General features: G+C 45.6%; 2 protein-coding genes across 3 annotated transcripts in view; both read right to left on the bottom strand.

The window, feature by feature from the left end:
* su(r) (dihydropyrimidine dehydrogenase su(r)) overlaps positions 1-3,384 on the bottom strand; it is a 30,857-nt gene extending 27,473 nt beyond the window's left edge. For both annotated transcript variants that reach the window (XM_055075432.2, XM_050186384.3), the window contains exon 1: positions 3,012-3,384. In XM_055075432.2, coding sequence (XP_054931407.1) covers positions 3,012-3,068 — 57 coding nt within the window. In that variant the 5' untranslated portion in view covers positions 3,069-3,384. The remainder of the gene's footprint in view (positions 1-3,011) is intronic.
* Positions 3,385-8,685: 5,301 nt separating this feature from the next.
* LOC126539505 (uncharacterized) overlaps positions 8,686-26,890 on the bottom strand; it is a 33,101-nt gene continuing 14,896 nt past the window's right edge. Inside the window, exons 7-17 of the mRNA XM_050186375.3 lie at positions 25,805-25,960; positions 21,979-22,166; positions 20,925-21,195; positions 15,328-15,660; positions 14,663-14,764; positions 13,768-13,949; positions 13,123-13,280; positions 11,793-11,962; positions 11,397-11,552; positions 10,457-10,644; positions 8,686-9,670 (exon numbers count right to left, since the gene is read on the bottom strand). Coding sequence (XP_050042332.2) covers positions 9,466-9,670; positions 10,457-10,644; positions 11,397-11,552; positions 11,793-11,962; positions 13,123-13,280; positions 13,768-13,949; positions 14,663-14,764; positions 15,328-15,660; positions 20,925-21,195; positions 21,979-22,166; positions 25,805-25,960 — 2,109 coding nt within the window. The 3' untranslated portion in view covers positions 8,686-9,465. The remainder of the gene's footprint in view (positions 9,671-10,456; positions 10,645-11,396; positions 11,553-11,792; positions 11,963-13,122; positions 13,281-13,767; positions 13,950-14,662; positions 14,765-15,327; positions 15,661-20,924; positions 21,196-21,978; positions 22,167-25,804; positions 25,961-26,890) is intronic.

Here is a 26,890-nt window from a genome sequence, read left to right on the forward strand (position 1 = left end):
TGTATTAGTTTAGTTTCAAGGAAGATATGTTCCCATATTTATGCGTTAGACAACGATATAGTCGTTCTCGTTCTTTATCACGAAGCGGAGTTTATCTGCCTAACGCTTTTGTTGGGAATATGTGTTCGGGAACTAATAATAGAGGCTTGACCAAAAGGAAATTCGGACATCTGTCAGGAAACAAAAAGAAACTGCTTGCTTTTTATCTGCGGTTAGAAATCCCGCGCGACGACACTAGCCACTGGTTTATAGCGAGCGATACGATAAGACGACTCACCTCCACTTCGTGATAATGTTACAATGCAGAAGCGGCGCGAAACCCAGTGTAAGAATATAGAGTGCCTTGTTATGATACGTTCTTCCGGCTCTCCACCTTCGGAACGAACGTGAAGAGGTTTCTCTTCGCGATAAGCGGTCGAATCTTTCCAGAAAGCTGACAAGCCATCTCCACTTTTCTACAGCGAAGCTGTTAAGGGGTGTCCCCCAACAGTTTTTGGGCGGCGGTGAACGACGACGTGAGGATGCGTTGTTGATATCAAATGCAAATGCAACACCACGCCTGTTGGAACCCGAAATTTCATTTAAGACCTAACGATCAATAATTATAAAAGTTGCCGTGTGTATATCTTGCTCAAATAGACACCCTAATGGGCCTTTTTTTTTTTTACCAATAATCCGCAATTTTTGTTTCTCAAGTCACCTTATACCGGTTTCGCGGTAAGTGTTTGTATGCTGTGGCAGTGAAAGCTGAGGTCCTGGTGCTGCAGCGCAGTCAGCTTGGGAGCCGGCACTAAGAACAGCCGGTAGCCGAGTGGCTATGGCGTTGCGCTGCTGACCTCGAGGTCACAGGTTCGATCCTGGCTGCGGCGGCCACATTCTGATGGCGGCGGAATGCAAAAAACGCCGTCGTACCTTGCAATCGGCGCACGTTAAAGAAGCCCCAGGTGGTCGAAATTAATCCGGAGACCCCACTGTGGCGTGCTCATTAATCAGATCCTGGTTATGGCACGTAAGACCCAGATGTTAATTCAATAATGAGCAACGAACACACTCGAAGCAGCAGCAACTGCTGCGTTCGAGCGAGGCCGTGAGCGAGCAGACAGACCCTCTATAGTGTACTTCCTAAAGGTGTAAGAACTCGTTTATGTAGAGCTTCGCTGTCTTTGTATTGGTTGTCAGATTGGCATACCTCTGCGAAGGATTTTTGTCTTCTACTGACTTTCGCTTGGAGCAGGAAATGTGACCGCGCATGCGATCTAAAGATTGCAGAACTATGCAATGAAAAGCTCGGTTCTCCTCATAAATTGTTTGGTCTGTAAGTTGCGGCGATCAACAAGCATTTTAATTCTTATAATATTTCTTAATAGAAGTATATACGTTTATGTAAAATAACGAGCTTTTTAGACCGCAAGAGGGCACTTCTTTCCCTTCTAATGCGAGTAATTTAAGTTCAACACACATATAAAGGAAGCCATACGTCTCATTGTCCTTATACGGAGTCCTGTATACAAATATGTATTTTCTCATATAAATTCATATGATCGTGTGATCAGACCGTTATGGGGCATATATTATAGGGCAATGCGAATGGATTCCACGGATTCCGCGGAGGGTTGTGGCGTCAGAACTGGCAGGCGGTAACGAAAGCTGAGCACTGTTTTCTAATGATGCGTAGCACTTGATAGTTGGTTTTACTGCCGTCGAACTACGCAGAAATCCTGGACACTTCAAAGATTTGCTGCAAACAAACACGTCTAAACTTTTGTTGTGCGCTGCGATCCGTCGCAGCGAGAGCCGCGAAGTTTGCATTATCCGAGGGTTCCTCGCACCTGTTTCCTGTAGCGTCAAGCTTGTCGCTTGGCAGCCGTCTTTTTTGGGCGTCTGCCAGTCTGTTCACGATGACACCATGGCTGGCAGCGGCGCAACCGGGCATTCGAAACAAGCCTCGGGAAACGCCACACAAAGCACGTGCTTTCTTCCCTGCCCTTGAACGCCTGTTTGTTCAGCGTAATGGGAGCAGCGATGGCTCGCCGCGAGGTTCGGTAAACTTGCTTGGGTTTCGAGTTCCCGCTAGCAACACTGGCATTTGCAGGGTCTCCTTTCACTTGTCCCGTGTAGCCAAGTCCATGTAGTGTTAGACAGACACTCGAGTGACAACACGCAAAGAAGAATCGTGTTGATAGTCATATCAAGCTTTAAACGCAAGGAGGAACATATTAGCTACAAGCGAGTCTAGCTTTGCGAAGGGATAAATCTCCCCATCAGAGTGGTCATGATGAGCACAGGAGCGCCAGCACAAACAAGCTCAAATACAAAAGATGATATCTTGTCACTTTTGGAATTGTGTTAGCAAAATTAGCTTGAATGGGATACGCCCACGAAAGTCCATCCGCACGGTAGATACCCTGACAGTGTGCTTGTCCGAATTGGAGTATATACCTGAGCAGATGCTTAAGCAAAAGTCAGAACGTGAACTAAAAGCACGAAAGCTTGGCAAAATAGCATGCTGCAGATTAGGTCATACGGATACGCCTATTCGCCGATAAGTAGACCAAGTGTAGGTGTGTGGGGGGAGGGGGGGGGGTTAAAGAGGGGGTGCACGTAGCCTTTACTCTACTACACAACCTCTTCAATGTGTTCCGAACGTTTAAACCGCCGCCATGTTTCGAAAGCTAAAACACAGCAGCGCGCTCTGGTTTCAATGCAAAGACAAATTATGGGAGTCACGCAACAAACCCAAACGGGAAGGCAATTAAAAGTACCACATGAAGGCCCACGCTCCTAAGCAATATTTCTTAACAGCAGTTTCACAGGACACACGCCATCTTTCCGAGATGCCATCAAACACTGTACAACCTACCAAGCGCAAGCTTTAGCGACCATTAGCCACGTCTCCTCGAAGCCGGAAGCAAATGAAAGCAAGGTCGCGTAATTGAGCCGGTTTCACGAAGGCTGAGAGAGTAAACGTGAGGAGGAATGGAGAGGAGGTTTCACAGCCGCTCGCTACCTACCTCGATATCCGGCGGATCCACACTTAGTTGATCCGGAAACCGCGCGGCAGACTGCATTGCTTCACGTCAGAGATCCACCTTGAATTTCACCACTGTACAAGCTCAACACCCGACCACTGTGTGGATACACACTGCACCGAGTAAGGACGACGACGACGAGGTCAACCAGACACGGTGCAACAAGCACTGCTGGGGGTCACAGCGGGCGGCACAGCGCTAACAAGCGTTCCACGACGCTTTTCGGTTTGTTGGGCTCCCAGTGGCTGGAGGAAGCTTTAACGAGAGAGTGAGACCGGATGAGAACAGAGGGTAGTAGTTCGATGAGTCGACAAGCAGTTGTTTCTCGACGAATGCTCCTGACACGACCGCTGCGTGTCGCGAGTTAGGAGAGGGGGAATAGCAGAGAACTGGACGAGCAGATTACGTAGCTCGCCCACTGCTTCCCGCCGCTTGGAGCCCTTGGGGGAGGGGGAGTGGCGAGGAGGCCGCGAAGAGAGAGCAGCCCTCTTAGTTATCGGCCGCAAGCGCTGGCAGAGTTGCGTCCGTGATAACCAGGTTGCTTGGCCGGAGATACAGCCCGGAGCGTTCGGCGACGTTTCGTAATTAGTTTCGTCGCTTGCACCAGGCAGCCCACGTGAGCAATCGAGCAGTACGTTTCTCGCCGGCCAGGTGGTGCTGCAGCTTTCGGAGATGAAGGGTTGCAATATTCGTGCCGGAGACGAAACAGAGGCGAGCCCTTAGGCGCGACTATTTCCCAAGTTTAAGCTTCGAAGCCTTCCACTTGCATTCCTGACCTTGACATTCCAATAGAGGCTCTTGGAGTTTCCGTTTCGAAGAGAGATAGAAGCCTTATCTGTTAGGAAAGCTATCAAGAAGTTCGCCGCATCCACATTGTAATCCGGCGCCTCCCCGTTGCCCTGGCCTATCAACAAACTTAAGAAAAGAATGAGCCCGAAAAAGTGTTTGATCAGTCACTGATGCTCACGGCACCATCTTCGCTTTGTGCATCAATTGTGCACCCACGAGTAAAACGGCGATCATGCGGGGGGATCATTTTTAAGTTTCCCGGAATCTTTAAATGTCGCATGTGGCAATGCTCTTGCCACAAATCTTCGAGCGAGCATTCATCGCGATTAACTGCTTTTGAACACTTTCAAAAATTTTCAAAGGGTGCCTGTGGCAAATAGCACAATTCTAGTCCGTGAGCTGGTCTACTCGAAGCGGCGGACAGTACTCGAAAAAAAAATGAAATGCGTTATCGACTAATTAAAAAAAATTTACTAGTTAGCTGTCTAACACTCCGGGGCTTCAATGCATAAAACCACGTTCTGTTAACAAATTAACTGAAACACCAATGCATTCCTCCGCAAAGTTCGGGAATTCATATCTCGAAACTGGTGTAATTCTGATAATTCGTTCCAAGTGAATCCACCTTGCGAACTCCACGGCTAGAATTTGGAAATTGCAATACGGGTCGTAATGTAATTAACTAAAAAGTTAATTATTGACCTTTTGGTAATTAGTTGATTTTGCATACGAGGTTTAGCAGACGAAATCAAGGACCTAGAGACGCATGCATTGTTTCATATTGGTAAAATTTGGCCTCACAAATCAACAGAAGAACTAAAACAGTCAAATGTGCTTCTTTTCTTGATGCGCATTCTCTTAATGCATGAATGTGCATATTTTCTTAATACATAACGTATCTTCAGTGCTTCAAGCTTTCGTCGTCTGAGACATTCAGCTTTACTGGCTGTAACTCACTTACCCTATATATAGCGAAGGGGTGTGCACTGATGTTGTTGCAGCCATCATATTTTCTCATGAAGAGCACTCGATACAACCCGTTATCTCGGTCCACTCATTTCCGGCAGCGCTTCCAGAGCTTTTCGAACGACAATATTGTTCTTTGCGTGAGGTCACACGAATACTCCCTGCTGTCAACTATGGTGACTTCCTGGAATCAAACAACCAGTCAAGAACGAGTGGCTTTTCGATTGATTCGTGCCTTCATTTAGTTTTTCTAGGGATATGTTTTGTTTTTGTACAGCACCTATCAGGCTCTCCTGCCCCTCCTCCCTATATCTTGTCACTGGGACGTTCTTTGAAAAAAATTATCACCGTATAATCTTAACAGCATCTGTTTTTCAATGGGAGTGTGTACGGGGTTTCACATTACTGAGTCTAATGACAATCTCATTCCGGTCAAATTCTCCTTGTTCAAAAATGTGAAGTATTTATTGAATTTAAGTTTAAATGCACGTTCACATGCGGCATTTTCATCTCACCCTAGGTCTCCAAGTTTGCTCAATTTCTCAGCGCACTCATAACGTTGCTAATAGAGATGCAGCCTGTGCTACGTCGGAACTTTCTGTGAGCTATATTTTTCAGTGCGAAAGGGCATCCTTGAATAAAGCGCTGCGACGCTTGAATCGCGAAGGGGAAAGTCATGCAAGAATTGTTGCTCTATAGGCAGCTTCAGCGTAGAAATTTACGTCGTGACGCTTGTGGAACTACGTCCTTTGTTCACGGTTGGCCTCTTCCTGCGGCATTGATTCCTCGCAATGTTCAATGAAAGAAACTCGAAATGTGCCAAATCGCTAAAATTCCAATGTATTTGTAGAAGCTGGAGCAGTATGCAAAATCGATGCATGCCGAACGGAACTCGTTCCTGTATGTTTCCCTCGAGAGCAGTTTTGCATTACAAAGAGGGAAATATGTTTTGACAGTGTAAGCTGGGTAGGGATTTGCAGAAGCGAGCAGCGTTTCGCATACCTTGCCAGAAATGTACTGCCTCACAGTAGAGCGCACGGGGTTTCCATCAACGCTGGAAATTCCGAATCGAAGGAATCTCTGAATCAATAAATGGCACACGAACCTAGATCGCAGTGACACTGGGATGTGTTCGGATGGGAAACTTGGCGCGCTTGATCATGTCGTGCGCTGAAAATGCTTGCCCGTCAATAAAGTTGAAAATGTGAAACGGGAGCGACATTGCAGCATATTGAACACTCTGTGAATCTCACTTCAGCGTAGCATTTAGGCCCCAACGCGCTAGAAACGTACTTTTTTTTTGAGACTGCGTTTGCTCTGATCGTCTGTTTCGTCGTCGTCGTGGATTGGGTTGTTCTCATTGTCGTCGTCCTTAAGAAAAAATGTGGCTCATATCCACTACGGAGATTGGATAAGAAATGGCTGGATTACAACAAACAACAATCCGGAGCAAAATTTCAAGATTGCTGTAACGAAAGTGCTGTTGAAAGGCGAAACCTGCGTTAAAACGAGAGGAATAAGAACCGTAATATGAAAGGCGAGATGTCTGTGTTAAAACGAGGGGAATAAAAACGGTAATAATCAATCATCATTGATTGAAAGCACATATGGAGCGAAAAGCGATGCAAATTTAACAAGCGCATTGGTTGGAATCAATAAGAAATCGCTGGATGCTGGAGCCAACATTCTTGCGGCTGAGTCTCAGAATCGAGGCCCCAAACGAAAGAATAAGAACTTTAATTAAATTCTATGGTTTACGGGCGAAAACCACGATATGATTATGAGAGGCTCTGTTGTGGCGGACTCCTGATTAGTTTTGACAGCGTGCACTTTAATTTCTTTAAAGTGCACTTAAACCTAAGCATAAAAGCGTTTTCTTTTTCTTTTTTTTTTGCATTCCGCTTCCATCAAAATGTGGCCGTTTTGGTCGGAGTCGAGCCCGCGTCTTCGAGCTCAGCAGCGCGACATCTAAGCCAATGGGCTACCGCTGCGGGTTCGAACGAAAGAATAGCATGCAAGGCAAGTTTTCGAAGGGGATGTTTCTATATTTCTTCTCTCGACACAGCAAAGCGGCGTCAAGATAGAAGGAAGTGTTTGTTTCCTCCACATTACAAAAAAAGAATGCGCAGATGAGAGGGCACCAAACTGACCTGCGTAAGTAAATGTTCAGCGAGGGTATACGACAACGCATACTTTCTTGAAGGAAAATTCAAGTTTAATATATCGTCACACAATTCGCCACTCCAGGGAGTTAACGGGTGCTCATAATCAAGAGAAGCAGTGCGTACTGTCTCGGATAATCCCTTCATAACTGCACGCGTCCCAAATTTATGGCTGTTGCGATGTGCGCAGTCAGTGGTAAAAACAGGAATGGCTGGAACGCAGAGCGACTCCTTTGGCAGTGAATTGGCACTTGCGTACACATCTTTATCACCGTTATTTAGAGTAGTAGAAAATAAAGGGGAAACAAAGCTTCGCGAACCAGTCCCACTGAATTTCGAACTTACGCCCTGCCGCAAGGTGCGGTTTGGAACCTGACCAACTAATAACAAAGCTGTCTCGCAGCATTAGCGCTTGGCAATTTGTTACTGTTATGCTCCACAACATCCTTTGGGGCTCCATTGAGACTCTAAGACCCGTGGTATCGATCTACATATTTCGGAGGCCGTGTTAGGAGGCGTACGAGCAGATAGGTTATTGTCAAAATAGTGATGCTTGCTGTGAATGAGTTCGCAGGTGGAGGAATTGCAGGAGTCTGTTGTTATTTTCTTGTTTTCGTGGTTTCAGTGGCAAAGTTGCGTATTAATATTGTATAACGATGTTGCACTTTGCTATTTTTGTCATGTAACTACTGTTGTCCCCCTTACTCAATGCCCTTTAATGGGCCTGTAAAGTAATCTGGATTTAGAAAAAAAATAGAAATAGAAGAGTGATTGGGGCATGAAACAATTCATTACCGAGCGTTTCAACACCGTTCATTCATTTCCTCTTTATTCTACATGGATTATGAAGTTGCACATTCTTTTTTAATATTGTAGCTTGCATGTTTATTTGTCTTCATGTGAAAAAATAGGAAAACACAGTCCCTTCACTACGGAAGAACGCGCTAAATCGTTTCGCAGCGGAATGCGATGCGCGTCAGAGTGGAACGGTGTCGCGCTTAGAATTGTCTCGCCATCTATCGAAGATTACACGCAATGCAAATCGCGCTTCTTTCGCGCGGGAAACTGCGAATGCGCCTCACGTAAACGAATGACGTAGCGCCAAAAGCGATGAACAAAGTGCGAATTAAAGTCTTTGTACCATAAATTAAGTAAGACGTGAAGTTAAAATATAAAATTAAGGATAGATAAGAAAAAATAACTATTGATTGACCATCTCGGCTCTCGCCTAAGCGAGTATTCACTGGGTCACCATTACAGCAAAGAATATTTAGTAGTCTGCCGGTCTATACCGGTGCCGTTTTCAGTGGTGCCAAGACTAAAATATGCTGAAGTCTTACACACAGCAGGACTAAAAGCTGCTTTTGCATATTTTCTTTACTATAACGGGCATATCTGACATAACTGTCACCGTCTTGCGTGTCACAATAAATTCCAGCATCTTTTCTTCTCTCTATATATATATAATCCTTTACCTCCGCGCAGGGTAGCAAACTGCTTCTTTCCTGTGTTTGCGTATTTTATTGCATTTGGAATTAGGAACCCGTTATAGTGATGATGGGGCTGACGATAATGTTACCTCCCCCCTCTCCCCCAGTATTGTATAGTAGACCATGCAATCTGCCTTCTCTTTACCAGACGCAGAGCCCCCTAAATGTTACTGGCATGTACCCACACCGAAGCAGCCTTCTACGTCTCCCACACTACTATTTGATGAAGAAGAAGAAACAGGACCGTCATTTTATTTTACGATGTTTGTTTATTACAATGAGAATGGTGGAACTTCCTGGCTGCTCCCACTTTGAGAACATGCTCATACCGATGTTGAGCACCCTGTGTTGAGAATTCACGAATGCCTACTCAACACTAATTGGAATGGCTGATAGTCCTGCATGTGATGTTTGCGGATGCGAGGAGAACGTGGACCAATTATTGTGCCATTGTCCTCAATTTCCAGCACAAAGACAATCTTTGTCCAACACATTGAGGAAATTAGATGATCGTCCTCTGAGTGAACAGACAGTACTAGAGCACCGTCCCGACCGGTCATCGGCTCAGAAGGCAGTGAAGACACTTTTGTGCTTTCTCAGAACTTCTGGTTTGCGCGAGTGGATTTAACTCAAGTGCTGTCCGTACACGTCTCTACACCTTCTCTCTCCCTTCTCTCGCTTCCCCTTCTCCCTTCCCCCAGCGTAGGGTAGCCAACCAGACTATTGACTGGTTAACATCCCTGCCTTCCTATATTACTCTGTGTGTGTGTGTGTGTGTGTGTGGGTTGAGAACTTGTTGGGCTGGTTCGTGCATGACAGTAGATAAGAAGACTTGCGCAAATGAGGCTACAACAAAAGTTCGTCTGATTCGCGCAAGGAGCTAGTAGTCCGGTCAGTGCGTGTATTTCTTTCGTGATTGTCTGATTCACGCAGAAATCTTCTTCACTTTCGAACACCGAGGCGATCATTCTAGAAATCTGCAAGGTCTCTAGACAGATGCACGGGAACGGCGCGTTGGAGACGTTGAGTCTATCCGAAAAAGTTCAGCTTCGGTGTGAGCCAGCGCCACAGCGTTCCCTTAGCTCGAGTCCTGGCCCAGGCGACCGACACGGGGTCCAGGTCGTTCGGCTTCCGCAGGTCGAGCAGGTGGGCGGCGTTCCGCACCACGATCGAGGTCGTGGCCTCGTTGCCGGACAGGATGCCGCCATAGTACCACGGGTCCCGCAGGTTGTTTCTGCGCGTTTAAAAAAATACTGGCAACTGAGCGCGTGGAGAGCTAAAACCTGGTTCTCTGGACGCCTCATCTAGTAAACACTGTAACCAACATATCACACAGTGGTCTGTTCCGGATTAAGCACGTCGAACTTCCTTGGAGTCTCATATTGAGGTGCCTAACTATTTAAGTCTTTATGTGCTTTTTGTCGCTACTTGAGCCAAAGCCGAAATTTTTATCTTTTTGACCTTAACTTCCCCTTTTCTAGGGCACAAAAGGTGGGGTGCATAATAAACATATGTATAGTACTTTTCAATAAGTCCTGTATTAATCTACAGCCTGGATCTTCTTTGTTTTTTCGTGATATCTCTGCTCCAAATATATACAGCGTATTATTTTTGGATTTGGATTTAACATACGGAAATTTAGGGCATCTTTTTGATCAAATCATCATGAGCTTCTATAGAATTCCTGTTTTATCTCAAGACAACTTGGCATTTGGTAGTTGTCATTCTGACGTAACTAGAATTATGTGCGCGTTCGGGTTCTTTCTATTGTGCTTATTTCTCCATGTATATCGCCGAGCTGTGTCTGCTCCTGTCCAAAATGGAGTACAGACATTTATATTGTAAGAGCGCACGAGGGTTATCCTTTGGCTTAAAGCTTCGTGGGTGCTGCAGATACAGCAGGAAACCCTCACGATGACTTGGCGTCAGCTTTAGGCACCCGTCAACTGGGCGTCACAAAGTTAAGCAAACAAAAAAGCGCATGCAGGACTTAAGGCGAAAGTGTGCAAAAAGAACTTACGTGAATATTACGTTGGAGATGCCCTGTAAGTCAGTGCCACCGTAAAGCACCTTCAGCCGTCCAGGATCTGGCGTTACTCCGAAGCGCTGCTGACACCTCTTGGCGTGCTTCCGGACGTCCCACTTCTTCGGTTTGAACATGTCTTCTGCACCATTGGTGCACTCGGGCATCACCAGTTCCGTGCAGGTCTGGAAATGGAGCAGATTTGGTTGAGGTGCCACTTACGCGAACACCAAATAGGAACAACTTTCTTGTATAAACAAAGGCAGTCGTTGCAGTTAAGTGAATGTTTCGATAGCAACCGCGGCACAAATTCGAGACTTGCCATGCAGTAATAAACATTAGCGTGAATGCGCAATTAATGCAGCAAAAGGCGCAGTACAGGGACAGTTTTATGCAATTACACATTGTTAGCTATGTGGAATACAACTGTATAGAATAGTAGGTACTTCACAATCATCTGATAATGTGTGTAATTTTGGAACTAGCATCAAAATAGCGCTGATAGTTTGAAATAATCCTAATCGCAATGGCCAAAGACCGCTGCACGTGCCCTACCTGCCCTTCTCTTGTAAGACTGCACATGCTCGCCATCGCTAGGGTGACATGTGTCACATCCTTAGCTGGAGCGTTGCCTTAAGTCGAGCTGCTATTTCATTCCTCAACATGTTTAGGAAGAACAGCACAAAGACGGACAGAGAGAACAGATGGACTCGAAGACATTTTGTTACAGATCTCGTCTTTCTGCTGTCCATTTTTTTTGGTACTTAAGATTAAGGTCCAAGAGCTGGCGCCACGTGGTGTGGAAGCCCAAGCTCCAGTCACTTTATGTGAACCGCCATCCCTTATCGTATCTCTATGACACACTCTCTCTACTTAGGCACTCTTCCTTTCAATCCATTACTTTTGCTTTGCATGTCTAGGCAGTCTTGTAAAATACCTGGAACATCCAGCCCGCGTGAACTCCAATGTTGCCGTCGATGCTGTAACATGCGGCATTTCCGGAACTGTTGTACAGTATGGAGGCCGCCTTGTGCAGGCTTCGTACGAGGTCTTCACCTGTTTGCAATGGGTTCCACAGGAATCTACAGGCTTCCTGCAAGGCACGTCAGCTATTCAAATGAGCAAAATTCACGACTTATGCTGTAAAAGTACTCTGAGCGTATTTAATAACAAATTAACTTAGAATGTTGAAATTAACATGAAGTAAGCAGGCTTCTAGTTTTGTCATCGAAATGCATTTCTTCTACGCAAGATTACCACCCCACCGTGGAGGTTATGTGCATTTCGTTGATACATTGCGCACTGCCCATGGGCTATATGGCGAGTTCCTTACCTTGACCGGGTGCGCCGGCAGCTTTCCGAACAGCTCTGTGTCGTAGGGGTAGTCGAGCATGGCCATGGTCTGGTAGGCTTCCTTCAGCCACTGGTACAAGTGCGGAATGCTGTCCGTGGTCAAGCGCTGACACGAGTGGAACGCCTCAGTGAGGAAGCTCAGTCCATCATCTGTCGGGAATAATTTAAGACATACCTTAAAAGGAAACTAAAGGAGGTTGTTGAGTCGAGCTTGGTTAAAAGTTCTGTAATAACCAGTGCGTCATTCGCAGCGACCAGCCGGCTACTCGAGTGGCCGAATGTAAAGCGCTCCGCGAGGGCTCTCTGGAGTGCTCGAAAGCGGCCATTGGAATGCTTCATAAGTGGGAGTGGGATCAAGCAGCATATACGGCATCTTGCACAATATAGGAATCAGGTGGGTATGTCTGTGGCGGTGGTAGACGCGGAAGTGGACCAACTCGTCAACGGGACCGTCACCACAGACAACCCCGAAACAGCAGAGGAGGCAGCGATTGCGTTGGCAACTGTATCGATAACATTAAATTTGTTATCAGTGACTCAAAGATAGCTGTCTTCAACTGCGCGAGGGGTCGCATTTCCACGGAGGCGCTCAAAATTTTTAAATCATATAGTGACCAGCGACGGCGTGGTATGATCCATGTCATCTGGGCACCTGCGCACTCCTCGTTTCCCGGTAACAAGGCGGCTCACACCGTAGCTTGAGGACTTACTCGCCGAGCAAATGAGCCAGCCAAGCCAGGGTCCAGAAGAGATCGCATTTTCACATATACTGAAATTACTTATACCTATCGGCTGGGACTGGCCCGGTATCTCCCGCCTAGCACTGAATTAGCTAAGAAACAGGCAGTGGCGTGGAGATTACTCCCGACCAACATGTATCCGATCCCAGTGTCCTGCAGTCGGTTTTATTTTGGAAATTATACAGAATTCTGTAAAATATTTAACACTAGAGCGGACGTGCCACAAATCTTGTGGGCATGTCCCCAGGCAGAACCCTTCAAGGGCCACCAAATAGAAGAGCAAGGGGAATGGGCAGGCGTGCTGTTAAGCTTGACCACCACGAGCAAGATTGGTTTGGTCTTGCCGACTGGCTGAGAGAGCCGCCGAGATACAAGGTATCTCGGCCGTCTTCTGGTTTACGAGGCAGGAGCAGCTTCGAGCCTGCCCACTCTTTTTGTAAAACGAGTCAAATAAAGTTGTTTTCCCTCTCGTGAGACCCTTTGGCGCGTATGTGCAAATAGTGTTGGCGACCCTAAGTAGTGCCGACAGGTCACCTGCCGTGTATTGCAGGCACCACTGCACAAGCTCACCTGTAGCTGCCATTTTGTCCATGATGGTCCATGACCTGCGGATACTGGCGGCGCAGTTCTGCGACTGGCTCTTGTAGCTGTCGGTGATGGCGCGCGGGAACTTTTCGCACGCAACCTCGTTGCTGTAGTACGCGATGGGTGCACTGGATGCGTAGGCTCTGCGGATTGGACAGTGTCCCGGGAAACATTAGACCTGGAAATTAGCCTGCTTGTTCTGATATGAGACGCTGTTTCACGGGTTTGCATTATTTACGTCAAGTTTCCGTTGTATCGAGCGTTATTCGTAATAACCGCAATGACAGCATTCCCTCAGACGTGGCTGCATTTAACCCGGTTTCCAGAAAAAAATATGCGATCTTTGGCGACCCGCAATCTGCCATTGTATTTCGTCAACACTCTGAAATAGGTCTAGGTGCACTATTCAACCAGTGTTAAGTATCTTTGATTGATTGATTGATTGATTGATTGATTGATTGATTGATTGATTGATTGATTGATTGATTGATTGATTGATTGATTGATTGATTGATTGATTGATTGATTGATTGATTGATTGATTGATTGTATTATAGGGCATTTGGTTTCAGTGTTTCGCGTGTGTAGTATAAGTCGTGACATCAGCCTAAAGAAAGACTGTCTGCTCACCCTTTGACCAGATGCGGGTAGCGGACGCGCATCCAGGCAGCCAGCATGCCGCCGTATCCCCCGCCGAAGGTCACCACCATGCTCTTTTCGGCGCCAGGTGCGGTCTTTTTGATGTGCTGTATCAGGTAGGCAAAGTCGGCCAGTGCTTGCTCCGTCGTCAGGTACCCTCGCCTCTGCCTCGACTGTGACCAACATAATGAATGAACAAAGGCAAGAATAAAAGATAGAGTAGCTTTTATTTTGCACGTTAAACAATGTTCCAGAGTACAGCGCCGAGTGTCGTGACGTGTAGTGAAAAGGATGGCAAACGCAAAGCCTTATTTCAAATTAAGTGCTGGTATATTATATGGCTAATGTGCATCTTGTAAAACCAGGGCAGTATTCCTTTGTTCGGAAGATATTTAGAAAGATGGTCTAGTTATTCATGAAATATACCTCAAATATCAGTCTTTTCTTCTACAATGTAGAAGTACTGAGCGAGTGTAAAATGCAAAGTGCGGTTAAGTTAGTATTTATATAATAGCCAGATGGCAAAAACAAATAACCACGTGGCCAGCGCAATTTTCTTTTTGTAACAGTCGGATATTATGCAGAGTTTCAGGTGGCCCAGTGGGTATGGCATTCCGCTGCTGAGCTCCAGGTCGCGTGTTTGATCGTGGCCATGGTGGCCGCATTTTGATGGAGGCGAAATTCAAAAACGCTCGTGTACTTAGATTTAGGAGCACGTTAACAAACACCAGGTGGCCAAAATGAATGCGGTGTCTGCACTACAGTCTGCCTTGTAATCAGACGGTGGTTTTGGTGCATAAAACCCCAGAATTATTTAACGTTTGAGGCGAACAAGGTGCTTTGAGCCGGCCGTTTAAAATTATAGCAAGACCTGCTACCTACTTACGCTGAAGGATCGTTCACTGTAGGGTAGCGAGTCGCCATAATAGCGGTGTTCTGCGAACACCAGCATAGCCTTGAAGTCCTTTGCCCAGTCGTACATAATGCCCTGCAAAAATTTCAAGCAAACATCCGTCAAAACAACTTTAGTGTGGCATACAAAGTCAACATCACGAGAGTTTTTGGATATAGCGATGGTATTTCACACATAATTCATGTTCGTCGGGCCTTCTAGATAAATTTGCCATTTTTTCTTCTATTCGGCAGAGTTTAGCGTAATGAAGGGATGTATTTCACAGATTAGCTTTCTTATGTTCCATTCTTCATAAGTAACTGGAAAGGTTGTTTAAAGGGATCGACAGTGGTCGAACAAGGAATACCGCCGAAGCCATCGTTTGCAGAAGAGGTCTTGTCTTCTGAAAATTGCCCTGATGAAGACAAGTCGGTTTATCAAAACGGTGGCTTCAGCGACGTTCATTTTTCGATACCGTGTATCACTTCAAGCATCCACCTTATTGTGAACTACTATCGTGTTGGGAATTATCCATTGTCATTAAAGTGAACGTACTGTTTTCTCACCTATACCTCGGCACTGAATCCAGTATAATTGTTTTGTAGTTTACTAGCGGTGATATTATAACAGTAAATTCTATGCGCGCATTCCTCCCTCACCATCTGGTTAGCGAGGACTTCGACGTTCATTTCGCTTCCAGTGTAGAAAAAGATAGGACCGCCATTCCTGTTCCAGTGGTCCTCGTATACCAGGTAACGCTGACGAAATGAATCCCGATTGCTGAAGCTGAAGTGGTCCACCTGAAACAGAAACGTTGATAATTGCGCGGTTCTCCTAAACGTCGACCTTTCCAGTGACAATTTTAATATTCTGCAAGAAAATTCTTTCTGCTCATTCGGACCTTCTGCTTCACATAGACATGGATTTGAAGTCTGTGCGGTAGTTGTAGTTCCCAGCAAGAACAACCGGTCGATCATAAGTAAGAGGAAGTAAAGTTACGTGCCTACACAGTACCTACACAGTACGTCGAGTACCTCGACTCGTCGGGGCTCTCGGCGAGACTATAGGACATTTCTACAAAGACGGATGGCCTGACGGCCATCCCACCACCTCGGGCTTCCTGATCCGCCAATACTTCGCTTCCATCTCTACGACCCTCTACCTTTCTCCCTCCTACCATCTCTCTCTTATAATCCCATCTCCTCCACCCTGCTGGCGCTGAGCCGTGCTCCCGCATGGGTTGCAGAAAATAGCGCTAGCCTTTCCTCCTTCCCCACAAGAACCACTTCTCCGTGACTTTGCAAATTGCCATTCTGACAAAGGACTAAGAAGAGTTCAGCAGGGTGGTGGCCACAGAGACTAGGTTACTTTCTATAGTTATTGCGGTTAACTTTTGGTTTCCGATCAGTGCACTGTACACATAATACCTTGCGGATAAGCCTCATTCACCTTCACTGAATAACGTATTATCTTTAACACCCTTCAGCCAATACGTGGCCAACAGAGACGAAACCAAATCGTAGAGAAACGCGTTATTTGATGCAGAAACATCTTCTTGACGAACAACTGAAAAAGAGGTGCGGAGGGTAACAAAAAAAAACATTCGTTCTACTTTACACATAAACCCGACGTGGTGGCCCAATGGCTATGGCACTGAACTACTGCGCTCGAGGTGGCGATTTCAATCCCTGCCATGAAGGCCACATTTCGATCGGTACGAAATGCTAAAAACGATCGAGTACTTATATAGGTGGGCCTTAAGGAACCCCAGGTGGTCAAAATTAATCTGGTGTCTCCCACTATGGCATGCCTCATAATGAAATCGTGGTTCTATCACGTAAAACGCCAAAATTGAATTGCACTTTATGTAACACAAAGTCTTCAAGTATAACTGCCTCACTGATAAATCAGCTGATTTTTGCACTGTCATTGTACTGGAGCCCTCGCGATACGATACTGGAGCCCTCGCGCTACGAACCTACGCCACATGAGAACTTCTATTAAAAAGCAGCGCGTTATTCAAACTGGTCCGAAAGCTGACCCCCATGTATATTCTCGGTAGGCGCGTTAACCGCTTTGCTGCCTCTTACATAGAACAGTATAAAAAGGGGTACCTAATACCCCTAACTCAAGTGGCGTTCGCAGCATAAACGAGCGTGTTTGGTTCTCGCAACTGAGTTGACGTTACTAACGTCATCTCTACACATAAGAAGCGCAGTCACCGTGTCCTCGCGGATACAGTTCCACAAAGATGTTTATAAGAAAAGTCCGCTGACTTTAATTCGCCCGGAAAATTCGTAAGAATCGCTTACCTTTTGCTTGAAGTACGCAACCCTGTACTTCTGCTCGGTGGTCACCGTCTCCGCGACAGCGAGTGCTAATAGCGATCCAACGAACAGCCACATACCATCCATGAGTAGGGTCCCTTACAAGACGAAGTTCACCAGGCTACTATTGAGATGCCGACTGCCCAAACGGCGTGTGGTCTTGGACGCAGACTTAATGTCTATGGCGCCGTAGTGCCTGGGGCAGGTAACGTAACATCCTTTCCCGTTCAGTAGCTCTGCTTCGGGTCAAATAGCGTCCGTGTCTTGCGCCTCCCCAGTTGCTTGTTTTTTTACGTGGGACCTGTTTCTTTCGTCGCGAACGCGGTCGCTTGGTTTGCTTTGCTAAGCTCTATGGGTGTTGTGCTGATGACTTGCGCGCATTTATAGGCATCAGTAAATCTTTCACCAATGCTTTTTTTTTTCGGTATCGCTTTGTACTGATTTGTATGTTTTGTTTGTTCTCTTTTCGTGATAATGCTTTGATAAGCAGTTGGTCGCACTATTGTAGCTTGTTCGTACCCCTTTCCTACTCATGAAAAAAAAACTGTTGTGTTGTTCAGTCCAATTTTGATCTTTTTTGTTTACGCAGACATCGCACATGTTTCTGTCGCTTTTTATGTTTCATTATGAACCATAACTAAGTTAACGCGTCATGCGTGCAACCGTTCTTTTTTTTTTTTCATTTCTGAAGTCAGTTCTTTGAAGATATTGACTTTGTTCCCAACATTAAATCATCAGCAACCGTACTCGAAAGTGTCCTTTCAGTATTGTACGGCACTGCTTGCTGGTTTATTTGTGTGCATATTCCCACAACTACTTTCATGCACGTTGATTTTGCAGGGTTAGAGGATAGACGGAGCAATAAAATAACTGAGGAACGAGCAATCCTATTTCACGAGAACAAATTCTCCTACGTGTGCGGCCTACACGGGCACCGGTAAGGTGATAGCCTACTGACCTACTACACGAGAAACCTCCGCTGCATGCGCGAACACAAACAAGCACAAACGTACACGTTCGCCCAGAATGCTAGGTCTACATAACACACGGGAGCTGCTGCAGATGGTCACGCGACATAATTGGCTATACGCGGAACCATCTCTTCCGCGATGATGGGTCACTTATCTCCGCTTCGACCGAAACTTGTTCCGGCACCTGCGGGCCGCAAATGCTAGAAGGTCGTCGCGTTGCTCACGCTCACCATCTCCGGTCCTACTCGGTAGCAGATGTGAAACTATCACTCATGCGAGCCATGTTTTGTACTCTAACTGCAACTTACTAACAGTTAAGTGTGTGAATACCGTAAAGACTCGCGCAATCACCGCACCTCCAGCTTGAACGAAAACGTCCCGAATATTTTTTTGTCCCTGTGCAATAAAGTTCTGCATGCTTAACCTAAAAAATGGATAGAGTCAAAAAAGTAATGGACTCACCTCAGCAATGTGGAGCCTTAGCCAAGGTCGAGCGTATTTTTTTAGTATTTTGCCTCGGTGCGGCGATATAATTTCGTAAAGCCAAACGCTAACTAATCTGAAGAAATGTTTAAATACAGAATAACGGTAGAGTGTTTTTTGACATGCATTAACCGCAACTTTACCCACTGCTCAAAAACTGATAACGCATATGGGGGAAGGGTGCTCGAGGCGTGTGAAGTCCAGCTACTACAGAACACATCGAAGTAACATCAGCGCTGAAAAACCTAGCGTCGGCATTTTACTTCTATAAAAGAGGTGCACATTTTCGGTATGTTTATTTATTATTTTTTTTTTTTTTTGCGACGTAGTGTTGAGTATTGTGCGTTGTTATCGAACTGTATTCAAGCAAGGCAAGGGCGTCGCAGTAATTCAGCAAAGCAATTTGACCACCAGGGGGCAAACAAGGGAAGCTTCAGCAAAGCAACAATGTTTCGCCAGCCCGATTGGTCCTGCACCAGCGCGCCCTGGCAAAGTTCAAGTTGAAGACGGCATTTGTTGTTCGAAACGTGTATGGTCCACGGTTGAAGGGAGCCGTTTAGTATTCGCTACTAGTTACAGCTGAATTATGGCATTAAGGCATTGGGTCTATATTTTTATTCGATATACATCAGACTAACGTATACTATCAGCTATTTTATTCTCGTAATAAAGTAGCAGAGATTAAGTTAGGTTTCCTTATTACCAGATAGGTGATCCCTTGAAGAGATGGTCGTATTGAACGTGCTTGAGGAGAAGAGGGAAAAATTGCCTTCTCGGAACCTTGGCTCTGACCTAGGCTTCCCTGTTCACCCTCTGCAACTCGAGCTACACTTGCGTCATATGGCTGTTTTCAGGAACGTAGTAAATTGCGCTTGGTCTTGCAATCTGCAGAACAGTTACAGGTGAATAGCCTAAATATTTTATTGATTCCATTTCTACAAATCAAGGCAGGAAGGCATCCTGACAAAGTACGCGCACCGTATATAAAAAACCGTGAGAAAACGTCATTGTACAAAACTATACATTTTGCCAACAATTCTTCCTCTGCATAATAACAAAAATGCTTGGCACACCCAGAAGTTCCGCTTGCTTGTGCGACTTCTCATGTGAACTAAAGCAAAACTAAATCAACAGCCGTGAATCCATATCGTGCGTGTGTCACGAAATTATCTTTGTCTCCGCGTTTGTTATTCTAAACCAAAAGAAAAAGGTAATTAGCTTTAGTATAGTCATACAAATTTATTAGTGCAATAACAATAATGGCAAAACACCGTGGCAGTACGACGTAGAGGCAGGATGGTCAGGATCTCCTATACGCTCATTTGCGCGCATTCATTTGTAAGATTTGTTGTGTTATAAATTGTGAAAGTGTTGAACACCTAATTAATGCAACGATAATGGCATGTATGTGAACCACCTTATACGCCCTTCGGGACATGTTTGTTACCTTTGTTTCGTCTCTGACAGCGTATGAACTGAAGAAGAGGGAGTGAATATTAAAGACTAACATTACTGTGTTCTAACGAGCAACTTCGCCTCAGTGACGAAAAAAAAACCAGAAAAAAGGCCAGAGCAGGAACATCTGTGCAGATGCAGCACCGACTCATTCCTTAAATACACATCGCTGAAAGTCTTATCTGCACTATAGCCGGCTACAACTTTAGAAGGCAGCGGCATTTGCCCCTCAAAGGCGGATGCACACGAGCCTCCACCAATGGACGAGCTCTCTAGGCTGACGTCATGAGCCGGACCGACCGCCAGTGACTTCGCCGACGGAGAACATGGCAGCCCGCGCTTCGAACTGGGCCGATCGCGTCAGCGGGATTTTTTCTTTAGTCGCCGAGACAATCGGCTGCTGCACTTCGGTCATCTTGGCAGGCCTCTCTTGTCGTATTAAGTTGTGCCCGACTATAGGTCTGCAAGCTCACTAGCAAATATAACATTTACTGACAAAGTTTGCTCTGACTATTTATATATGGACGATTTCTTTTCTATTCACGGGTGCCACCATGTTCGGCTGTACGCCGACAAATTATTGATGTTGTGCCAAGTTTTGTCAAGATGACATCATTGTGGAACACCGAGCGCGTCTGTACAAACATTTTCGTGCGTATAAAAATAGGTCATGTACCGTGCCTTGGTCGTTACAACGCGCCTGCGTTAGAAGCCCGTCAATGCGGCATTTCAAGTGTTTTGTAAGTTTTCCGACTATACGAGGCAGAACGCAAAGTACCCTGTGCGTCGGCGATGTTCTAAGCATATACGCCTAGAGCAACAAGCAGGTAACTGGCCGTTATTGTGAGAATACTTGCGATATCGATCGTCGTAGACAGAGATACCTGCGTCCACATGCACAAAAAAAACGACGTTGCAAATATCCGAGATACACCTCTTGCAGGATATTCCCTGAGTTTCTTTCCTAACTAGAAGTCGTGGCCTGTCGCAAAGTGACGAGGGCAAACAGTTGTTCTAAAACCTGTACGCGTTGAAGAAGCTGGTTCTGTCTCTTCGAGTGATGACTCGAGGCCCCTTCTTCTTTAGTTGTGACCGTGGAGGATCCTGGGATATCCATTGCCGTATATAGTTCTTCTCGATAACCCTGGCCTGCTTCACGGCTGGCGAGTCGGTCGGAGATGCGAAGCGCAGGTCGACGTGATGCGCCGCGCCGGGTATTGTGATCACGACCAGGTCGTCGTTTGGAGGCTCTTGGATGCCCAGCGCTGACCAAGGGTCCAGTTCGCCATTGCTGAGAGAAAAGCAAGAGAGATGGTGCACGTTACGGTAGCTTAAGGTGAACGCTTCTGAACTCTATTACTCTGTAATTGTGTACACACGTTTTGCTGGGAATGAAGAGAAAGAAAACATGAATAAATCGTAGGCACCAATGGTAAACTATCAGATAACAGGGTTTAAAAAACGATATAGGCACTTAGCGAGCGACGTAGTTTGTACTTCTAAAAGAATCCGCGTTTTCTGAACTGTTAAAGAACGTAACTTGTGTATTTATGTTGTGTGCGTGAAACTCATTTCTTTTGTCATTATATTCTTTTGCTTGCTCTTTGAAACTTGAGCGAAGCTAGGCGCACATATCTCAATTCAGAGAATAAGAGCAGCCAGTGCCGTCTAAACGGCATAACATATTTCAACACAGCTGTTGATAATAATAAATACAGTTTTCACTCTGCAGTACTAGGCGATATGGTATAGCATGGTAATTTTTAGTTTGGGTGATTGAAGTAGTTACCATACGTCCAAGGGCCGTATTCATACAGCGGCAAACGGCGCCTAAGAACACGAGGGACAAGAAAAGGAGACGGGGACGACCTGAGGTTTTGAAGCATTCATACAGTTACAGCACGTGAGTAAAATTGGTGCGTTGGTTCATAAAGTATGTTCTTAGCCACCATTGAACCTTAAGGGTAGAAAAGCCAGGTTCCCGTTTTTGGTCGGCTAAATCGCCAAAACGTGATAATTCTAGCCGTCAACGCTCGCCCCCTTGCTCCGAGTAAATTTTTCTCCTGCGCCCTACCTGAAGACGATGTTGGTCGCTGTGCTGAACTTGCTCCCTCCGAACATCATGACGGTTCTGTAAAAATCCGGTGTGATGCCAAACTTTTGCTGGCACCTTTCTCTCTCAGCTGATGCATTCCACGTGTACGGGTAGAACATGTCGCTCACTCCGTTGCCGCAAAATGGCTGCATGAGTTCGTTGCAAGTCTGGAGCAAAAAAAGAAAGAAAATACAGGCACCAGATCGATGGCATTACGCTATCCAGTCCTCTGGTGTGTTCTCACGTGGCAAAAAAAAAAAAAGAACTCCCAAGGCCATCTGCATAGAACTGTGATTAAAATGACTTGAGATAGTGACGTATAGACTGTGATAAAATATATTCCCCTATACGTACGTTCATTCATTCATTCATTGCTTCATTTATTGCTTCATCGTAATGCGAAAATATTGTTTTGGGATACCAAGCGGAAAAAGCCGTTAATAACTGGCTTGAGAGTACTTTCGTCCCCCTTTTTGGCAATGGCCATGACATAGCAACAAAAAAAAACAAGTTGTTTTACATAAACACGACAAGGAAAATATATTTAAGAACACATTGAGTGCACATTGAACTTTCTACAACAAATGTATCACGATTAAAATTGAGTTGCATTAAGAAAAGAGCGCAAGACGAGCCCAGAACGAGCCCAGGACGAGCCCAGGACGAAATCTATATACATATGTAACGTATTGCCTTTCTATAAGAGGCAAATCTTTATTTGATGAACGACGCCAAGTTCCCGAAGCTAAGTCTTCAGGAACCTTGTTACTTGCATACCGCAGGCTTTTTGTCTCTATCCATCTTTTCTTTTTGCGTTTTACGCCTTTTCGCGTCTTTCCATCTCATAATTTTTTGTTATTACACACATGGCGCGCATGAGTTTCAGGAGAAAATGGCGCCAATGCGAACATTAAGTATAACTTGCTATAGCGAATGAAAACGCGAAGGAGGTTGTAGCTTCTTTATGCTGTAGAATGTCCATAAGAAGCGTCAACAGAATCGCTTGACCATTGCTGTCTCCACATAAACCGACATAGCTGCATTTGAATATAGCGACTGAACAGCACTTCGTCCTCTTGGGTTCTTGATGAGTTGTCAAACAGCAAAGTGCCTAAATAAACAAAATGATTACACAGCATTTTACTGGCGCTTCATGAGACGTTGTTTTTTCTTCTTTTTCTTGTTTCTTTTGAAGTTAAAATACACAGATTAGAGAACCACAGGCGGACAAAATCAATCCGGAGTCCCACACTACGGCGTGTCTCGTGATTGCGGTTTTGGCACCTAAAACCCCAGTATTTAATTTGTAAAGGCCAGCTGGAGTGAGTCAATGAGTGAGTGAGTGAGTGAGTGAGTGAGTGAGTGAGTGAGTGAGTGAGTGAGTGAGTGAGTGAGTGAGTGAGTGAGTGAGTGAGTGAGTGAGTGAGTGAGTGAGTGAGTGAGTGAGTGAGTGAGTGAGTGAGTGAGTGAGTGAGTGAGTGAGTGAGTGAGTGAGTGAGTGAGTGAGTGAGTGAGTGAGTGAGTGAGTGAGTGAGTGAGTGAGTGAAAACTTTATTGAGCTCTAGTAATTGTGTTCTTCTGCGGCTGGCGCGGATTCTTGATGGGGAATTTTGCACTGCGCTAAGGAATCCCAGTTTAAGAGCTAGATATAGAGTAATCTCCGTGAGAAAATTGACGTTTGAAATACAACGGAAGCTTCACAAGAACCTCGCAAAGAATAGCTGTTTTGCTACCCCTTGCCGGAAATGACGTATGACAGAACGCGCGGTTCCTCAGTGGGACTCTCCGAGATAAAGCGGCTCCCCCGGCTCCCCACGGCGCGCTTCAACATCTCGGAGGCAACGTGCTGGGACTTACGTCACAGTAACAACCACCAGGTGCACGCTTCTTGTCCTTAGGAGTTATCTGTAGGTTCATAACACGAAGAAAAATAAAAACTATCGAATTACAAGCCCCGTGGCTTTGTCAAGATTGTTTCAGTGGTATGTACTACGCATTCATAACAAATTTAACCAATGTGAAATTTCGTCGTGGTTGGCCTTTTAAAAACACCGCTGACTGCTGCTTAGCAGTGAACAGGTCAGAAAGCCAACCTGCAGAAGTCCAAAATGACAAGCCTACTGCAAGGCAAACCAGTTTACGAAATGTAGAGAGAGAGAGAGAGAGAGAGAGAGAGAGAGAAAACAAAGTGAATAAAGGCAGAGAGGTTTACCAAACAAGCATCCGGTTTGCTACCATACACTTAAGGTAAGGGAAAGAAGAGCTGAAGGGGGGAGTAAGGGAGCACTGAGTGTACACGCATCCAGACGTGTATATAAGGAAATACATGTAATTAATTACTAGTAATCTCTTCCATTTTCTGGCAATTATTTAATTTGACAACTGCATATATTTTACTACGTAACGCTAACTGCAATTGATTTACTTCTCTCAGTAACCAATCACGTGTAATTAGTTACTCCATTGACGACATCAGCTGAAACAGGAGGAGCATCTTCGGGAACCTGAATTAGGCGAATACAACCCGAGCGCCCTAGATCGTGCCACTCGTCAGCCTCGTCTTATGAGCATGTTCGAACGGGCACTCGGTGCTCCCTCCTTCCTCTTTTTCTCTTTCTATTCCCCTTTTCCCTTACCTGCAGTGTAGGGTAGCAAACCGGACGCTAGTCTAGTCTAGTTGGCATCCCTGCCCTTCCTCTCCTTTCCTTCTCTCTTTCTCGAACGGGCAGGCACGGGAACTCAATACTCGTTTCGTCATATTAACGTTACACCAGATGTTGGCCGGCTAATCGAACCGGTGCTGGTATGTCTTGACAGCGACGGCCACCTTGGATGTTAATGGTAATTAATCACCTACGGGCAATTCTTACAGCTTTTCATTGGTCCAAGCGGGTGCGTCTTTTTCAAATCCAGCTAGCAACAATGAAACGTTTCGCTTTACAGAGGACCCAAATGCTGAGTAATGGCAATCTTGTGCGCAGGATGTCTGTATGTTACAACACTGCCTTACCCTGCAGCGCGCACATTGAGCGCAGTTTCGGCATCGCTGCTGAAATCTTCAAAGGAAAACGAGGGAAGAAGACGAAAGTTTTTTGAAAAGCACTTTTTAGCGAAATTAAGTAGTGCAGGAAGGGCCGCAGAGGCTTAACTGAATGTGCCTGGCCAGCTCGTTGTGTGTGCGGTATCTGCGCAATGTTATAAAGAGTTAGGAGGAAAGTAACCAAGAAGTAATTCATTCCTTTTGAGTGATTCCTGAATTGTCTTTGTGGAAAAATGACTGGTAATAGTACCCAGTTACATTTTTTAGGAAAGTAATTGTAATTGGTTACTGTTTTTTTATGTAACGTTTACAAGCCTGCACACAGCACAGTGTGCTTCGAAGCGCCCTGACGCCAAAATCCAAGCAGCTGCTATATGTCGTGCCCCACAGATGCGGTGGGCAGCTTCATTCTTCCGTCTGCAGCCGATGCTGGTGCTTCCTCACAGCCGGAGATGCGCGCTGAAGTCACCTGGTAGGGCCCAGGGACCAGTGGTCGTTAACAGTATGTCGCAGTATGTCTTTAGCAGTGAATCGCGCACTTCTTTACTTTAATGCGAATAGAAGGCTGCGGGCGAGCCATGGTGCTTATTCTAGACTTGCAAGCGCTGTATCAATAGCATCCGGTACTTGCACACTTGTAACGAACACCACGTCAAATGTAGTACTGCGTCAGGTATGAGATTAAATGTGATGAATGAAGAACGTAAACAGCCAAAATATATCGGGTAATTCGAACTTATTAGGAACAAGTACTGCATGGCTTACCAGGAACTTATAGCTGTCGAGATTTCTCTCGTATAGTAAAGCGTCGAGACAGGGTCGTCCTTCCCTCTCAGAGAAAAACATCGACATAGCATTAGCAGCGGCGTCCACCAATCCATGTTTCCCTTTTGGGACATTCATGAAGTGCTTGCATATCTCCTGTAAGAATACGAGGGTGAGGAGGGAGGGGGAAGAAGGATGAGGGGACGGCGTAAACCACTAGTCGAAATGGTGCGCGCAGGGGGAGACACTTCAGGCAATACAGAGCTCCAAGCCGGTGTCCTTGAACAGAAAAGGCGCATAATCAACACGTTGACCTCACTTACGAAACAGAAACTTGTGGGCTGCGCTGGCAGGCACTGGATGGCAAACAATGTCGGAATGTACTATATCGGCCGCAATGTCTAACCGCACAGTCGACAACAGCCCTTGTACCTGTTTTTGCTGTTACTTGAAGAACACAGGAGTAGTCTGGAGGTTTCAGGTAAACCACTGCGCTACGTGGTTATTGTACATAAGCATCCTATCTTCCTGTCCCAATTATGATCTTTCATAACTCTTTTTTGTTCTCTTTCCATCTTCTCGTGCGCAGAGTATCAGGCCAGAGCATACTATCTCAGGGCGATCGTTCTGCCTTACCTCTAATAAATTATACTGTAGTCAGGCAACTATAGAGAAGTAACGGAAAGGAAACAATGAGTGCGAGTTTATTACAAGAAATCTACGTAAGTAGGGATTAGACACAACGCTGCATTGGTGGCTGTAATTAAGATATTGCAAAGACTGTGTAAAAATTGTGCGTGCCTCTAGGAAGAGAGAAATACACAGCATGTATCAGCGATTGAAAGCGAGTTCACCAGATCATTATAAAGAATTGAGGTTTCGTCAGTCACTTTATGGTTGGAACTGAGATTAAGTGGTACATGAAAGTTGCTGATTAGGCGCCAGCGCAGCTGGAGAAGGATCAAGGATGGCAAGGAATTAGTTAAGGTTTGGGAAATATTCAAATAAAGGGTAGATCCGATTCAAGCACTGCTCTGAATAGACGGTGGTAACCCAAGAACATTGGGTGCGACTGTTTCCCTACAA

The sequence above is a fragment of the Dermacentor andersoni genome, chromosome 11, assembly GCF_023375885.2.
Source record: "Dermacentor andersoni chromosome 11, qqDerAnde1_hic_scaffold, whole genome shotgun sequence".
Taxonomy (NCBI): Eukaryota; Metazoa; Arthropoda; class Arachnida; order Ixodida; family Ixodidae; genus Dermacentor; species Dermacentor andersoni.